Source organism: Mchenga conophoros, linkage group LG16 (genome assembly GCF_057382185.1).
Source record: "Mchenga conophoros isolate Kocher_MC1m ecotype Shallow Benthic linkage group LG16, M_conophoros_male_GT1.1, whole genome shotgun sequence".
Lineage (NCBI taxonomy): Eukaryota > Metazoa > Chordata > Actinopteri > Cichliformes > Cichlidae > Mchenga > Mchenga conophoros.
Window position 1 is genome coordinate 7,393,959 of NC_140541.1, and position 18,806 is coordinate 7,412,764.

General features: G+C 42.1%; 1 protein-coding gene across 1 annotated transcript in view; it reads left to right on the forward strand.

Annotated features, from left to right (window-relative positions):
• slc49a4 (solute carrier family 49 member 4) overlaps window positions 1-18,422 on the forward strand; it is a 46,153-nt gene extending 27,731 nt beyond the window's left edge. Inside the window, exons 7-9 of the mRNA XM_085250439.1 lie at window positions 2,229-2,356; window positions 5,717-5,899; window positions 16,779-18,422. Coding sequence (XP_085106565.1) covers window positions 2,229-2,356; window positions 5,717-5,899; window positions 16,779-16,894 — 427 coding nt within the window. The 3' untranslated portion in view covers window positions 16,895-18,422. The remainder of the gene's footprint in view (window positions 1-2,228; window positions 2,357-5,716; window positions 5,900-16,778) is intronic.
• Window positions 18,423-18,806: the final 384 nt, after the last annotated feature.

Consider the following 18,806-nt stretch of genomic DNA (forward strand, 5'->3'; position numbering starts at 1 on the left):
TGTTAATGTGTGCGGGTTCAACTCAAAATATCTTTCAAGTTCTTTTGACTTCAAGAACGCAGTGTAATGTTTACTATTTGTATTTGATTTTTGCATGATAATGGAGTTCTGTGACGAAGATCAATAAATTACTGTATATAGGTTTTAAACACAATTTTATCTGCTTGTAATTTTTGAAGAGTAAAGGAAGGAACAGCTCAGTGTTACTGGTCTTACTTCTAAACGAGGACCTCCTTATCTGTCAATACCCCAAAAAATAACAGAAAGAGAGCAGCAAACTAACAACAACAAAAAAACCCCACAAATATAAAAATGAAATGTATAAGGGACTCACTCAGTGTACAGTTAACTATGATAGTGATATAGAGATCTGGTATCAGGTCTTGATAAGCTGGTCATTTTAAATGTTTCCATGTACATTAGAAATGGCTGCCATGCCTTAAGAAATTTGGTGGTTGAACCTGATAGTATATATTTCATCATTTCATCAAGCCACTGTTCATGTGTGGGAGGAGCTTCCTGCTTCTTAAGTATAAGGCGCCTTGCAGTGAGTGAAGCAAAGGACATAGAATTCGAATTTTTTATTTTTGAGAGATTGACGTTTCGAGGTGTCTCTCCAAAGATAGCTGTTAGAGCAGAAGGATCAAATTTAACGTTATATATCTCTGAAAAGGTATTAAATTTTGAATGAATGAATGAATCCCTGTGTGCTAAAACATCAGACTGCTCTAAATAATAAATCGTGCAATGCTACTGTAGTGGAGTCCAAAAAATGCAAATTTGATCGACTTTTAAAAAGAAAAACATGGTTTATGATGGGATATTTTTTTATTACTGGTGGCTAACTGTGCACCTCAGTTAGCGACATTTAAACTGACATTCGTGAGTTCAAATTTAAAACGTGTCACTCGCACCATATTGTGCCAATGAGTAACCAAGCTCTTTATCTAGTGGAGTGGGGATCCAGAGGTGTAGTATAGGAAATAAGCTACTTATGGCATTTTAGTCTGAAGGATCAGATTGGATGTAGTACAGGGGAACAGTCTGTGATCCCCTCTGCAAAGAGATGAGCTCTTGGCTGGTTGCAGACTAAGGATTTCGTCCCTCTCTGGTAGCAGGAGTGGTTGAAGGGTTGTGGATGTGAGCCAGTCAGTGGCAGATGAGAATTGTGATCCCCGTGTAGCACCAAGCGCTTGGCCCTCTCGTCTAGCCTGCCGTTGCTATCAGCTCATTCTTGTAAGCAGAAATATGAACCATTTAGTTGGATTTTTTTTTTTTTCTGAAAAGGCCAACAGAAGGAACCAGGTGTGCATCTTAGCCTCACACAGTGATTTAAAAGACCAAAGGTAAAAATCCAGAGTACAGCTGATTTTCTGTGAATATGGAGATGATATGTAGAGACGATGAGTGACGGCTCATAAAATCCAAAGAGACCATAATTTCATCTAAAAATGCCGCCCCGGAACATTCTGAGTAGAGAGCTTCTCATTATCCTTCCAAAGGATGTTTTCCCGCGTCCCCTGGCCCTCGGCAGACTGACAGAACTTCAAAACCTAGTTGAACTAATCAACCATTTTCCAACATGGGTTTTTTATTCTTGCGTTAAGTTCATTGTCAATTTCCGCCCTCCTTCTCTTTCAGCATCTTGTCTGTGAGCAACAAAACAAAAGTAATTAGTGTCTGTCATCGCTAAAGGCTTCTGTAGCTTCATCTAATCTTTCCCATGCATACATATGCATACCCAGAGGAGAAGAGAGGAACCTAATGAACTATGTGGGTTTAGAAAGGGCTACAAAGAGAAACCGCAGAGCTCGAGAGTTTGGGAATGGCCCGATGGCTTGTCTTCCACAATGTAATACAATGTGCATCTCAAGTCTGCCTGCTTAGCTGGTGAGACAAATTGAATCTACTCTTGCAGTAGTGTCTCCTTGTGTAGTGACAAGTGCAACTGATGCACTCAGAAACAAGTGGGAGAAGGAAATGATCTAGCTCTTCTGTGAAACAATGCATGCCTCCAGTAATAGATTATGACACAAGTCGCCGAAGAAACAGACATTGAAAAATTGCATAGATGCTCGTTGTGTTTATGAAGGATGCTCCTTGTTTCTCAAGCAGCTGTCTGTACTCACTTCAGTAGTCTTGAGTGTTTTTTGTCCTTGACATGTTTTACTCTGCTTTTATGTATTTATAGTCCGCCTTTCCCTCCTTTTCCCAATGCATGCGCTCAGATTTGCAGACTCTATCCGCGGGATGCTGAAGCTGATCCTGGTGCTGATGCTGGCAGGAGCCTCACTGGCCTCTACGTGGTTCACACTCACCTGTCTGAGCAGCTATACCCACCTCCCTTCCACTTCAGGTGAGTCCACAGCTGCATAAAATCTATGTATACCTGTGTCACTCGATCTTTATCCAGTGTGGATGGAAACGTCTTCAGTAAATGCAGGTCACAATAACAGGTCTCACAGGCTGTACTGTATATCTGCTACATATTCATCAAAACCAATCCATTCATTGATATCAGTGTTTGGGCTGCCTTTTCCAAAGCCAAATCAAAAGGCAGAGCAGCATGTCACCCGAAGCCACTAATTTTAGTCATCATCATCCATCATCATTCTCCAAGCCCTGGAACTGCCACTTAGCCCAGACACTGGCAGTCTACAGCTGCCAGGCTCCATCCACCTGGCATCTCAAAGAGGGTGGTATGACACTGCAACAAAATCTGCCAAAACCAGTTATTATCCTAGTGTGGGACGGTCACTAGCATTTAAACACCCATAAGCGTAATCTTTGGTTTCTGAGAACAAGCGAAGAAGTTTTAGAGGGAAATGGAATCCTCTATCTGATTTATTACCCATGCAACACAAGTCTGTGGGCCAGAAACCCCAAATTCTAGTATAGTCTGTGTCTATATTCTGTGTTCTTGGGTAGTTGTGATCAATCATGTCTCTTTCCTTCAAGGGATCTTCTTAAACCTGTTAGGAGCTGGTGGCATATAGGCTAATCTTATAACGCGAGGCGCGTGTGCAGCGGCTGCAGCATTTGATTTGAGCTCTTTGGTAGCACTGAAGGAAAAGAATCAGGGGGGACAGCTGCCTTTGATGGCTGCGGCGTGGCGGTTAGATTCCCAGTCACAGGCAGGCAAGTGGGTACGCTGGGCCCTCAGAGGCACTGTGATTAAAGGGACGTGCAGGCTAATGGGGAGCTCGTTTGGACCAGTCTGCTGTGATAAGGGAGATTGAGGGTGCCGTGATGCTCCAGGGGTAACTGCTTAATCTCGCCGCACATCCGCTCTAATACACGTGTTTTACTTTAGGGCCAGCTGAGGTCTGCAGCTGGGACGAGAGTACGCAAGTGCCTAACTTACTGAAACATTTCTGATTGGTCTGCAAAGAAGAACACACAAAAACAAACCTGAATTATATTTTCTTTTTCCCCACTTCAGCACATAAATCAGCAGGTGTGTCCAGTGCACACGATTCTCATCATGCACAAAGAGCAAACAAGACGAGCTGTTTATTATATGGACATCTGTGCATTTTGGAAGTAGAAAAAGGAATTTTATTTTTAATGTACTGTTGAATCTGTGAAATGAGTTGCATTTTGATTCAGAATGGGAATGAAGTTTTTTGTTACATACATTTATGGAAATGCAAACCAAGCGCATTAAAAACACCACCCAGGCCTTAGTTTCAAGTACATGTACTATTATATTTGCACCCTCCACTGAGCACCTGCAGCCTTTAAAGCGGTCCTTTCTAAAACTGAGCACATAAAGTGGGAATAGAATAACAACACAGTAAGGCAGAAAAACACATTTCAAATTGCAAAACTGCCACATTAAGCTAATCAGTGTGACACTTAGGGCTGAACGATATATCGCATTTGCGATAATATCGCGACATGATCAAGTGCAATTTTCTAACCGCAAAGGCTGCGATTATACTCTGGACATGTCCAAATTCATGGGCTGCATCCTCCTGAGGCCGCATTTGTAGACCGATTACGTCACAGCGACGCGCCGAAGGCTGTCCAAATTACTACCATATCCCAGAATTCATAGCGCGGCCCAGCCAAACTCCAGTTTCCAGCAATGGCGGCCGCTACTAAGTTTTAAAATTACTCATACTAATCTTTCTGGGTCACAAAATAAACTTTTAACATATTTTCAGGCGAGAAAGTAGTTGTGTAAACATCAAATATCTGCTCGGTTTATCAAGATATCCCATATTTGCAAAAGTGCTTCGACGTTTTCAGAGGCGTCTGCTACCCACCAGCTCGACAGCTAGCCGGGACCTCGAGGGTTACTGATGCGGCCGAGAGCGGCACAACTCCCGGCACATCATTTTCAGATCACCGCGGAGTTTCGCTGCTCGGGTTAAACGTAATATATAAGTCACTTAGACAACCTAAAAATGTTATTGTTGGGCTTTTTTCAGTGTTTTGTTTGTTCGTGAGTAAATCGGTTTGGCTGAGATTAAAGTTATTAGATTAGATAAAATAAAACTTTATTAATCCCCCGGGTGGGTTCCTCCTTGGTTTTCACACAGCTGACTAAACGTCAAACAGAAAACTTATTAAACAGAAGTATGAGACAGTCGAGAATTTACACCAGTGTCTGGTTATATTTTAGATAGCAAGAAGCAGACGGCCGAGTTTATTAAACTCCACCGAGACAGCGGTGACGCCAATCAGAAGGCTAGACCGTCCAATTTCACGCCTTTAAACTTTAAAGGCGTGTTTGTGTGTGTGTTTATACAATTGCTATTATGTTTGCACTTTATGTGTAATGTTACTGACTGCAGAGATCAGTAAGATGTGTGTATTTTTTATTTATTAGTTTTATTTATTTAATATTATTTTTTAATTGAATGACTGTCTAGTAGTTCACAGATGTCGAAAAACTGAGTGTGGTAAAGCCACTGATTTTGTTTATGTATATTTCTGCAATCTGCACATTGTACTGACTTTCATTTTAATGTTTACACCAGGGTTCCTTGTCAGCACTTTATGCTCAGATGTTTGTAAGCTAAAAATAAACTATTGTGTATGTTCAAATATACTGTTGTGATTGAAGAAGTTAAATAAAAATGTCAGTCATCAATTCATGCATCACCTCATGTCATCATAACAGAGGTCTGTCTTCCAGGAAAGAACAGTTTAAAATTAATGTAATATAGTATTGGCCATACTATATGATGTATTGCTTGTCTTTGTTTAATAATACAGAAGACAAAGACCTTAAAAAATAATCGCGTATCGCAATCGCAATATTGGGGCAAAAAATCGCAATTAGATTATTTTCCATAATCGTTCAGCCCTAGTGACACTTCAGACCAGGTATAAGTGATGGTGGGCTTGGGGTAGATGTGACTTGTTGTTTGGGTTACAAACTGGCCATTTTCTGTCAATACACCTCCAGTATATTGCTTTTGTTTGTGTTAAATTGCCACCTGAAGGGCTGGCAAATGAAATGTTGTTTTTAGGATGAGGGTTCGTCATAAATCTCAGTGCTGCTGAAAGCAAATGGTAGAGTACGAAGCTGTGGAAGGTGGAATAAATCACTACCGCTGTTCCATAAAGTTGACCAGTATGGCTTTTTTTTTTTTTTTTTTTTTTTTTTTTTTTTTTAAATTGCTCATTTGAGATTTGAAACCTTCTTTCATCAAAGCTTCCAATTAAACTGTAGCTTATTCTGCCCCACTCTCTGTTTTCACAGCAATCCTGTACACTTCCTGTATCCTGGTCGGCATTTTTATTAACAGCAGTGTTCCGATATTCTTCGAGCTGTTCATTGAGACGGTGTACCCGGTCCCTGAAGGCATCACCTGTGGAGTCGTCACTTTCCTGGGTAACCTCGTCACGGGCCTGCTCCTCTTCTTCCTCACCTTTTACTGTAAAGGTATGCTCAAAACATAAATGCTCATTCGTTCATTTAATGCGCTCATTTTCACCCCTATTCTGCCCTCGTTTAGTGTCATGGGGTAAGAACAACACCAGTTAAAGCACTAATTCGTGTACTTTACGAGGCTCTACGAGCAAAAGTGTAATATAGTAGTCATAACAAACAGTTCTCATCTCTGAGAAAACAATACTGTGTTACTGCTCAACAATCCCCTCATGCTTACTTTGAAAGTCCAGTCGTTGCTACACAGCTAGCCCTGCCTCCGTCTTGTTGACTGGGTGAGGTTGTTGTTGTTGTTGTGGCAGTCCTTGACATCAGCTGCCTCTTTAGTATGTTGTTCTGACAGAATGACTTCAACTCCACCATCTTGGACTGCATGTGGCAACACCAGCCTTTGTTCTGTTCTGGAGCTCCACTGTGATCTCAAGGGTCGGCCTTAGGAGGTGGTAAACACTGGTTTCTGAGGAGAACAAGTACTTCTGTCATCAGCTGCAGGCCAATGCTGAGGAGTTGGAGTTCATTCAGCAGCCCGGATGCTCACTGGAGAGGCATCGGATTACACTGATTGCCTATTTGCTTATAATATATATATGTTACAAAATGATTAAGATATTTGCTCGAGACAACTTTATGAACTCCTTAAACTTATTAGGAAATCACAAAGTGTGTGTGTGCGTGTGCCCCAGTGTGCATGCACATGCTCTTGCCCAGCATGAATAGCATGAAAATCTGATAATTATATCTTCATTAGTGTAGTGGCTTTCAAATGGTGGGGCATGAAGCCTCTGCAGGTGGGGTGCAGACAACCAGGTAAGAAAATGTGAAGCGAAATTAGTTTGCATTTTATTTTTAATATGTGGGGGGTATAAAAACAGAGAAGCGCTGCTGCTGCTGCACCGACCTTTAATCTATTTTGATTCAATTAAGATGAAGTTGAATCCTTTTTTTTTTAATCATTATTATTATTATTATTATTATTGATATTTGATGGAAAAACTGTAGAGAACCTTTTCAGCTTTTGAACAGGGGCACGCCAGAAAGTGTGAAAACTACTGCATTGGTGTACCATCACTAAGAGCAGTTGTAATTTCTCATAATTAGATGACAAGTTGGGTTCTTCTTTCTGTTTTGTTTTTGCTTGCTTTGCCCAGTTTCTACAGTAGCCGAACATTAGCTCCCGAGACGGCGTCATTTTTGACAGCGCGGGGCGAAGGACGGTTTTCTGTTCCTGTAAAGGTTTCTCGCACTTCCCAAAATCTGGAGTTTTCATTGTTTACTAAAATCCATTATAGCCCTATAGACGCAGCAGATAAAAGAGGGAGGGGGGGCAGCAGGAAAATTAGGTTTCTGTGGTGCGATTGACATGTTTAGAACAAAGAGAGAAACTTCCTGCTGAAATTTAGCCAAAGCCTCATCTTTTCGTTGCAGCGTGACAGAGTTTGATATAATAACCTGCGTCTCTTCAACCTTTGTGGTTTTCACAGGAGGAAGTGAAAGTAAAACAAACCCAAAAGTGTGTCTGTGTGTGCTTGTGTGTGTGTGCGCACATGCATGTATAGGTGCGTGTATTTACAACCACGTGAATGTGTGTGTTGGTGTGTACACGGGACCATGTTTTTCCCTGTGGTCTTTGCCCACCTGCCTTCAGTTTCTCTGTAAGTTTTGTTGTTCAAAGCTCCAATTATCTGCTGTTACACATCCATCACAGACAGGCACTTCTTTCACCCTGTTTGTTTGAATGAATACGATATTTTCAGAAGCCTATAAATATTTACGAGCTTCATTTTCAAAGTCCTTGTGATTGCTCCAAGGCTGACAGCGGCTGCCTGAAAACTGCATCTCAATCCTGCCTTCTGGGTTGTTTTGCCAGTGCAGAGGGAATACCAATGTTTGACCAGAGGCCCTCGGGATCCACTAACAAGTACAACAACCAGATCATGAAACCTGCTTGCCTTGCTGGGAGGGGAGGGAAAAAAGGCTGTAGCGTGATACAGATGGCATTATGGGACAATTTCAAGACTTCAGCTAACAGTTTTCATCCCGGGTTAATCTGTAGGTCATATTTGAAAATGGTGAAATGTTGCTGAGGTGAAGTTCACAGCATTTTTTTTGTTTTACTTCTCTTTTCACATTTCCCAAGTGTCAGTAATTTGTTGTGGATTCTTGCTGTGCGGCTGTCATTTTAGGATATTCTTGTTACTTTATGAGCTGAGATGGCCTCCAGCAATTTAAAATGTGTAACTGAAGCACTGCAGTACACTTTCACTGACGTGCAAGTTCCTAGTCCATGTTTGAGCACCTCCTGTCTTCTGAGAAATGATTTTGTCAGTTTTAGTTTACAGAACTAAACGTACCTGCTGCTGTCACAACTTTCTTACCCAGATAGATTTAAAAAAACTCTGAGCTCAGATTGTTTTACTTCCAAGATTACAGCAGCAAAGTAGACATTTGGGACTTCAGTCATCTGATAGAGATGGTTGGATTTTAAATAAAATTTTACAATTCCAATTTATTTGCTATTAGAAGCAGGTTTTCAGTTGCACCAGTAAGTCAGATGAAGTCTTTTCATAGAAGAAAATATGAATCTGTTAGGTTTTTTTTGTTGTTGTTGTTTTTTAAATTAGGATAACTGGTGGAGTGCCTCCCTATATAATCCAGTGATGAAGCGATGACCTGTCCAGTGTGTACTTTATCCACCCTGTGTCAGCTGTTATAGTCTTCAACCACTCTGCAACACTGAGTTGGATAACCAGTTAAAAAAAAAAAAGATGGATGGAACCGGAAACGTGTCAGTACAGTAGTAAATCATAGATCACACAGAATTGCTTTGGGTAGAGCAGCCGCACACATGGACACACACACTAATCACAAGAGTAGGACTTATAAAGAATACATGCTGTACCCTCTGCTCCACACCCGTCTGCAGCACCTGCTGATGGACTGCTTTGTCTGTGTGTGTGGTCCATTCTTTGCATGTTATTGTGCACTTAATACATTGCTGCATGTCTATGTGTATGCACACATGTGTCTTTGAGGGAAGGTGTGTGTAGGTGGGTGGGTGAGCTAAAGGGTTTCTGTTGTGCTGAGATGAGTCCTGACAGCTTCCTGTGACAGCTGGGGAGAAGAGCAAGCTGAGATGATGGAGGCCTTTGCTGCTCTTTTTCTTCACTTCTCACCCCGAAGTTGGGAAGGATGTATCGGAGTTCTCTTGTCAGTTCTCACTGCTGCAGGCATTTTAATTTAATTTGCAGAATCTGTGCCGATTGCCACCTACAGTCTGTTTTACCTGCCAAATTCGCATGACATCAACCATTGTCTGAGGTCAGATATCATTAGTAAGATAAATTAGCGTATTGTGCATATAATGATATAAATGGTGTAATTTGGAAAGTTGTCTGTATAGACGAAGTGAAATATGAGCCTGTGGCCCAGCAATGAGGGGATCTGATGACTGTTAAGTCTGAGATACTTAGCTGGCATTGTTTGGGGTTGTCTCCTTTGGGTGACATGTTCACTTGAAATCAATGCATAGTTGTTCTTGGCGATTAGGGTTTATCTACAGAAACATTTCCTGATTGCAGTGGGTCTTCCATATGAAAATTATGTTCTTAAACTAAAAGAACACCTATATGAATTTTAAACCAATGTGAAGCACTATACACCATCCTCACCATGTCAAATGATGGAGTACCCTTTCCTATCTATTTGCTTCCGTACTTCCAGCAGTTTCAGAGACTTATCGGCTCAACTTCAAGGCACAGTGACATCAGTTTCAGCTTACCACAGATAGATGGGTATCTGTCTGTCTCATCTGACCTAATTACCACATCAGTGCAGAACTGTTCTTTAAAAAAGAAAAGAAAAGTAATCCTCGCATACAGTACTGTGTCAAAGTCTTGAGGTACTCCTAATTTCTTTATATTTTATTAGGTATATTTGTGCAGTGAGTTATTGGTAAAACACAACATGCATGAAGTTACAGCACAGCCTGAACTCTTTGGCAGCTTTCTTGTCATTTCTTTAAGCAGTCTTCAGGAATAGTTCTCCAGGCTTCTTGAAGGACATTCAAAGCTCTTCTTTGGAATTTGGCTGCTTTTTGTTGCATTTTGTGTCATATGGATCCCACATTGCTTCAGTAATGAGATCCAGGATCCTGGGAGCCCAGTTCAATGCTGATAATGTCCCTTCGAATGTTTTAAAATTCATATGAGTTTGCTGGCAGCACGCTGAGATATGTTTTTGGCTAATACTTCTTTGGGAATCACCTTGTTGGTGCAAAAAAGCATTTTCATCTTTCCTATTTCACACAACGCGCTCTGTTTAGACCCAGAGCAAACAATATTGTTTGACTGATGGCCCTTAATATAAAGACTTTGGACTTTACGTTTCCCAATTTTTGCTTTAGGTTATTTTGTTATTTACATAATAATGTAGATAACCTAATAATTATCCTTGTTGCTGTTTTAGAGGAGCGGTGCTTCAAAGGATAGCTGCAGATTTCTGTCAGAATCTGCAGATACAAATAAAATGTTCACGTTTCTCCAACGTTATCTTCCCAACAGTTTCACTGACATCTACGCTGGATGTCCAGGAAGCGTTCGCGATGTCTTCTCGGGAGATGATAATTGGCGTCTGTCTTGTGTCAGTGACGTAAAAGACAGATTTAATGCGACTTGACCATCAAACAGCAGTCGCCTTCTAAAACATCAGATATGTATCGGATTCAGTACCACATACGAAAGTGACCCAGATCGGATTTGAAAATATTGGATTTGTGCCGTTCACACTGTCACACCATGATCGGATACGGGTCGCATAGGGTCAAAAAAATCGGATTTGATGCGCTTTCGCCTGCAGTGTGAACGTAGCCTAAGTTCACTATTTGAGTGAAAATGATCAGGTATAAAGCAGCCAAGAAAAGTCCAAAAGAAAACTTTGAAAGTCTTTCATCGGTGTAACTCTACTGTGGGAGAAGTGTCCGATTTGAGTGTGGATATTAAACTGTGACTGTAACCATTGATCTTTAAAAAAAACAAAAGGCAGGTGGGCGTGTCCTTCCTGGTCTATAAATTGGCAGCACTCTGTTCTGTTGAGCAGATCACTCCTGCAAGAATAAATTTAGATTACTGTGTAAATTCCCTTTGGAGTGTTTTAGTGGGCTGGCTAATTGCTCTAATGTCCTTTCTTTACTCTCATATTGTATTTAGCAAGTAATGTGCAAACTTCATCCCCCCTTCACCTTCTGATATTCATGAATATGGCAACTTTCGCCTTTAAAGATGTCCACCTATTCCCAGTTTATTGTTCATTTTAGGGTTTTCCTTTTGGCTGCCCACTGCCTCGTTATGCATTCTGAATTATAGCTCCTTCTCCCTGAGAGCGAGGGGGTGTTTATGAATTTACCCTCTTGTCCGTTTTAATATCTGTGAGGAGCTGGTCTTGGATCAGTGAGCTCTAACTGGCCTCTTGACTGTCATGTTTTAAAAAATTCCCAAGTCTCTAAACCATGTGACTCAGAAACGTGAACGGAGCCTCTGGGCCGTATATCTGTACTTGTCCCTCTTTTCCGATTTCATCTGCTGCGCATTTGTGTCATTTTGTAGCGAGCATGGAGGGGAATGCAAATCAGCAGAGAGGTATTGTGGAGGAAGAAGAGCGCTAGGAGGTGGAGGATGAGTGGAACTTCAGTTGCATAGGAGAAAAACACAAATTATTCACTATTGAGAAATAATTGGCACAGTTCTAAGGTCCCAGGGTTTCTTTTCTTTTTCTTTTGGCTAAACTTTATAGTCTCTGAAGTGAAAACGCCTTCGCTGCCTTTTTCATGCCCCTATAAAGATGGCGGAGAAGTTAAAAAGAAAGAAAGAAAAGGCAAACAACCTTTCTTTGTGTAGGACTCCTGAGAGAATAAAAGTTTCATTTGCTGCTTTTCATTTTTGCAACAGTGCCACACACACCTTTGCACTCATTCTCAGTGATCTCCTGAAGTAAGTGTTCTCACCAACCTGTACGCAGACAGTTGTCATTTTGTGATGGATGGTCTTTACACCAAGCTGAGGTCGCTATCTTTATGCGTGACCCCAATCCTCTCAAACAAAGGCGACGGCCGTAAAGGAGAAGCGAGCTTCATTAATTATACCGCTGCATTGACCTCAATTAAGACTGATTAAGGCCATAAGATGCTTGTCGGCACACGTCTCAGTCTTCATCTGTAGCACCTTTCTGCTGACCTGGCAGCCATAGTAATAGGCTGTTATTATGATTAACTGTCCAGTGTTCACAGCGGTGTCCTCTGACTGTGATCATACAGTCACAGTGAACCCAGTGTAGTTCATGACATCAGCGATCAGTCGGATTGCCATTTGTGGCTGATGTCCTGTTAGAATCAGGAGACTGATGATGGTCAAGAATGCCATCTTACATCTGTGCTTGAATCAAAACAATCTGAATAGGTAAGTATTAAAACTTTAGCAGAGTTGAATAACAAGAACGTGAGTGTGACCTGGTTTTTTATTTTGATCCCTCCACAATTCACAAGAATCTCCTCTCATGCTTCAGTGCTTAATCAACTTCCAATGAAATCAAAGCCATGTGTATCATTTTCCATTCCAACAAGAACTGTTATTCACACGAGCGCTGAGCTCGACTGTAATATTCATAGTGTCTGCGTGTGCCCCTCTGCTGCCCGTGCAGAGATGCTGTCGTTAGGATCATTTATGGAATAGTAATATCTTAATCTGGGTTAGGTCTGGTCAAGAACAAGGTCTTTGGCAGTATTAACACAACTTAGCAAAATAGCAGATGAGCCAGTGGCTTGAAATACAACTTTGCCACCTGTTGCATGCTGCTTGTATCCTTGTATACAGTGATCGTGATCTTATTGGCATGATTTTATGTAGACATGTTGAGACGTGCACTTTTTTTCTATATTATTTCTAATATAATTCAGACTTCAGATCAAAGTGGGCTGTACGTGGCCCACGATGCAAAATTAGCTTGTAGTTAAAGTCTTGGGGATGATTGATTCACAGAGCAGACGGGAACATTAGGCAGGAGTAGATTTTGATGTTAGATTGATAGTGTTTGATAGCACAGTACAATGAAAGTCAGCCAGTCAGTCTTTCACTTTTATTTCCCCCCTTTGCGCCGGAAAACACAAGTCTGTTATAGATAAATGACTCATCTATTTTTTTATTTTATTTTTTTTTTTTTTTAAAGACTTTCAGGGCAGAACATCTAAAGATCAATCTTGGCCACTGACATGGTAAATGGTAAATGGCCTGTATTTATATAGCGCTTTACTAGTCCCTAAGGACCCCATATCCAGTCATCCACCCATTCACACTCACATTCACACACTGGTGATGGCAGCTACATTGTAGCCACAGCCACCCTGGGCCGCACTGACAGAGGCGAGGCTGCCGGACACTGGCGCCACCGGGCCCTCTGACCATGGATAAATGTCACGTTTTTTGGCGACGGCCAGCACGGCCATGATAATAAACACCTTCTGGATGTGATCTGAGTTTTTCCTGTTCACAGATCTCTGCAAGCCGACACAGTGATGCAGTCGTATGACAGAAAATGTATTTATTTATTTTCAACTGATCACCACAATGATGCAACATGATTATTACTGCAGGTGCTGTGATGCTTCTCATCTATTCATTGGTTCTGAGACTACAAAGATCCGACCAAATGTTTACTCTGCGATGTCATGTAAACTGTCAGACGATGACACGGTATGTCAGTGTGTCCTAATGAGCAGGCTGCATGCTCTGTGAACAGAGGGGCAGACGATGTCATGCTGCACATTTAGTTTTGCTCTGTCGTTGCAGTTACATTCCACCATAGCAGCTGGAATAAACCAGACAGGGTTTGGAAATTAAAAATAAACCCACTGCATTAAGTTTTACGCGTGTGTTTTTAAACTTGGAGCAGTTCATTCATCCTCATAATGCCATAGCAGCACTGACAGGGACAATTAGTAGGGATTGGTAGAGATACCAGCTCCTCAGCTTCTATTTCATAAAACATTCCCCGTCATCACCACCTTCCTCTTAGACAACCTGTTTATCAGTAACTTAAAAGCCCCACAAAATGCTTCAGTGCTGAGTATAAAAGCCTAATAATCAAATATGTAACAGCATGAGGAAAAGCATAAGAGGGAATTTATAAAAAAAAAAAAAAGAAAAAATCCAAAATACTGTAGAAAAATGATGAAAATGGGTTTGAAACACTTTTTTTTTTCTCTCTCTCCAAGCTTTTTAAGTGTTTCAAAACCAATAGTCCAGCAAGTGCTCAGCCTTGAGTTTACGACAGAAATCAGCTGCTCGCTACGTTGAAGGAAAGTGCAGGAATGCAACGCATCTCGAACCAGAGGAAGCGTTAAGATATTATAATGGTCATTATAGGGGTGGCTGTAGCTCAGGTGGCAGAGCAGGTCAGTCACTAACCAGAAGGTCGGTGGTTCGATCCCAGGCTGCCTCCTGGCTGCATGCCAAATATCCTTGGGCAAGATACTAACCCCGTGTTTGCCTACTGGTGGTGGTCAGAGGGCCCGGTGGCGCCAGTGTCCGGCAGCCTCGCCTCTGTCAGTGCGCCCCAGGGCAGCTGTGGCTACAATGTAGCTGCCATCACCAGTGTGTGAATGTGTGTGTGAATGGGTGAATGACTGAATGTAGTGTAAAAGCGCTTTGGGGTCCTTAGGGACTGAGTAAAGCGCTATACAAATGCAGGCCATTTACCATTAAAGCAAACAGGTGATCGGATGAGCTTCAAAGACTTGGAGCTACTTTCACTTCTTTCTTTGCTGCTTCCTTTTATTCAATTTTAATCTTCTCCCTTCCTCCTCTGCTCCTGAGTTCCCGTTTGCTCACTCAGACTTGAACTCCCTTTCCTCCATACTTGGCTTCACGTTCGTCTTTAGAAATCAGAGAGGAGTAATTGGCCGTTTTCACCACATCACTTGGTTGAATTACTCTGATTGCTAAACTCCACATTAGCATTCATTTAGGGCCGTGGGCTCAGACCCACACGCTCGCACACTTTGTCTCTAACTTTAAATGGACACGTCTTTGTTGTGGGAACGTGTAAGATAGAGAGACAGTTAGACAGAGACTGCAGGTCAGATAAACACAACTCCATTAACCTGCCTCCTTGCCAGGTCTCCTGCTGTCCGGCTCGCACGGTTCTGATTAATGAGGCTGATTCAGGAGTCTTGACTTCTCTCTGCAAACACCCTTATCCAATCCCTCACCTCCCTCTCCCCTCAAGCCCCTTCACCACCTTCTTTTTGCCCCAGTTTATCCTTTACTTTCATCTTCGCACTTCTGGCCGCACATTATTCCTCCTCACGAAAGCGGTGACGCATCAATCATGTGGATTTGTGTCGTACGGCCAGGACTCATAATTTACCACAAAGAGGCTGTGCTGTGCAGTCCGAGCAGCGAGCTCTTCAAGCATCGATCTGGTCAGCTGATTAATGACTTTATGAAAAGGATGCCGACTGGACACGGAGTTGAGCCAGTGTGAGTTGTGACACATTGTCCTGGCATGTATTCATGGATTCTGCTGCCTGTTATAACCTGATTTTCTCTATATTTACTCTGTCAGCTTCCTGCTTCCACTGCAGCCTGTATCCTGGCTGAGATATTGGCCTTCACCAAGCGGGAAAGATTCAGCCTAACATCTTTGTCAGGACAGAGTCTCAAACACCTGCAACTCGCAGCCCTCGCTGCGAGACGAGCAGCTTCCCAGCGAGGGCTGCTTAATGCACGTGAAAGGAAGAGTTTATCGATTTGCGTTTTGTCCAGGCTTTAGACCCGCGTTTACACGTGCACGCACGTGCAAGCGTGCATGATGACAATCTGTGGCACGCATCACGGAGGCTGAACAAGCAGAGGTTATGTGTGCTGGTGAGTTAAGATGCCGGCGGTTCAGCGCTGGTGTGAGGCTCCCATCTGCCCTCCAGATTCAGCATTATTGCAGACAGCCAGAGCACCTCTCCTGTGGCTAATGGAGCTTGAACAGAGCAGAGAAAATAGAACACCTCATTCTGCACCATGTTTAGGTTCAAGTGTAGGTCAATGATAATAGGGAACACTGCCAATATCATTGAATTATTGAGAGTGATTATGAAAGACGGCACAGGCTGCTTCTGTTTTGTGTGGCATGTCAGAAATTCCTGTTGATTAGCCATTAGGGCTGTTAATGCTAATTAATCATTCAGTGTCATTTCATGTGAACATCTCCTTTAGGTTTCTGTATATATGTGGAGTCATATTATTATAAAGGAGCACAGTGTCATATGTAGGGGTTTGCTGCTGTGTACCAGGAACTCTGGTCGTGTCCTTTTCAGATCCTTTTTATTTTTTGACGTGACCACCAATACCACAGTCATTTAACCATGATGATAGTGTTAATTGGCCATGATGAGAGCCTAACCAAGATTTTGCTACAGTTCAGATCAGCTGATATCAAAGCTGACCCTCAGTTTGATGCTCCTTTTGCACATTTAAAAAATACAAGTACAGCGATGCTTTTTAGGTTGCTTCTTACTCTGGCCAGCTTATGCTTTCCAGATATGTGCACAGAGGTGAATTGTGGGATCTCTTTTAAATATAGTGGTACTGACTGAAAGTTATCAGGAAGCCAAGAAGGAAAAGGTTGAAGAGGCAAATGAGAAATGCACAGTTGTCCATCACAATCAGTGTGTGGCTGTCTCCCAAACCATTTCGATAGGGGTCTGGTTTAATTAGGCCAAAATGACTGTTTGGTACCAAGATGGCTGCTAAGTAGGAAAACTTGCTTAAAGCTCTTTGGTGATTGAACAGAAATCTAACTCGTGCTTGTTCCCTTTCTTGTCTTCATCTAGATGTGTCGTGGCTGAACTGGTGTCTAACTGGCTCCTGTCTCTTCAGCCTCGTCCTCATCCTCTTCTTCAGGGAGTCCTACGATCGCCTCTACCTGGACGTCTTTGTCTCTGTGTGACACTATGAGGATGCAAATGTGCGACCGAATAATAAAGGACTAAATGATAACTCTTGCACAACGAAGATGAGAAAAGGGAGATGAAGGGCAAGTGAACCACCTGCGCTCTTTTAACATGTAATGTTTTAGGAATAAGCGTGATCTCAATGTTTACTCTTTATAGGTGATCGACTCAACGCCATATGACTGTTTAACTCGTTATTACCTCCTTTTGTCTCAGTGTTTGTATGTAAACGAGCTTTTGTGACGGCTTGAGTTTTCTTTACCGGGTACAGCATGACGGACGGTTGTTTATTAACTGATGATGTAACATTTAAAGCTGTAATCAGTGTGCCCCCCCCCCCTCTTCCCGCCTTCCTGCCATGCGGCTGTTTGCATCCCTCCTCCTGATCATCATCCCTGCAGAAACTGGACACGCTCAAAATTACTGCACATCACGTTTACTACAGATCGGCATCAGAGGTGTGCCCCTAACGAGGGTGGAAAGGAAATGTTTCCTCAGCCAATCAGCAGGCCTGGCTGTACTGGATCTCCTGGTGTTGTTGGCTGTTGCAGATGTGCTCGTGGTGAGTTTGCCTGTAATATTGCCTGTCAGTGAGAGGCAGGGACTCGCTCCCTGTTTTATCAGCCTCTCGAGACGAATCTCATGGAAAAAAATCTCCCAGATTTCGAGACATGGGCCGGGATCAGACACACCTGGAGTCTTCTACCAATCTGCTGCACATGTGGAAGAAATAAAATGCTCTCTGTGTTCTGCCTGTTTATAGATAACTGTATCAATTTCTGGGAGGTTTGCTTTTTAATTTGACATTCGTTTGGGGGTTTTTTTTGTTTTGTTTTTGTTTTTTCTTGATCGTTTTTATTCATTTGTTTCCTCAGAAATCTGCCAGTATTTACTGGAAACATCTCAACACTAACAAAGCTAAAGAGTTAAAAAAGAAAAATCATAACAGGATGAAAATTTCAACCCCTGCTAAGATCCACAAAGATGAGACAGGTTGTTTTATTACACTGGATTACGCAACATTTGAATTGCCAAGCTGCTGGTCTCCAAAGCACCAGCGGGTGTTTTGCACCAAACATCTGTCACTTACATTTGTAACTTGTTCATGTTTGTGTCTTTGCCTTGCACATCACTTATGACAGAAGTGTTTGTGTTTTCCTTTAGGTCCTCTAAACGGTTTCCTGGTGCTTTTTTGTCTTTTTCTTTCTTTCATACTTTTTTTTTTTTCTTGTACGGGGGGAAAAAGAAGGGACGTGTTGCCTTAATATCCCAGTGCAGTGCGTTCAGCCTCCCTCTCCTCTACACTGTGACTATTTTATGTGTAAATTTTGTAAAAGGTCATGTTCTGTTTTGTGGCACATGCTCTGGTCACACTGTGGTGTCCCAGGTTTTGGTGATAAATGTTCTGTGGAAAAGAACAAACATGACTGTCAGATATTTCCAGCACCTTATTAAAGAGCATTTTACAAATAATACTGCTGCTGTTCTCCTATTGTTATGCTAATAAAGGTTATTGAAAACGTACCTCTGGATAACTTGTAGCCACCTGACATCAATTTGTGCTTCCCAGAGTTAATCTTTGATTTTAGTTTCTTTGGCCACTGACCTGTTCATTTGTTGCTTTTTTCTTCTTTCACATCACAGTCCTTCTCTGACCTTTCCCCAGAGGACACTTGCCTTTGTTCAGAAGCAGACGTTTCCTGTGCTGTGCGCTCACACAGCTTTTTCAAACACTGTGTCCCTCTCACTTTAACGCACCCTGTTTAGGCTTTACATACATTGCACTGTGATCCTTAGTCAAAATGCAGTCTTCAACATTTTGGGTCATCACTTGTGCTCCATGCACATGCTAGTATGTATACAAAACACGGACCATCGCTCATTGAAGTCTGTTTTGAAATCTCGATT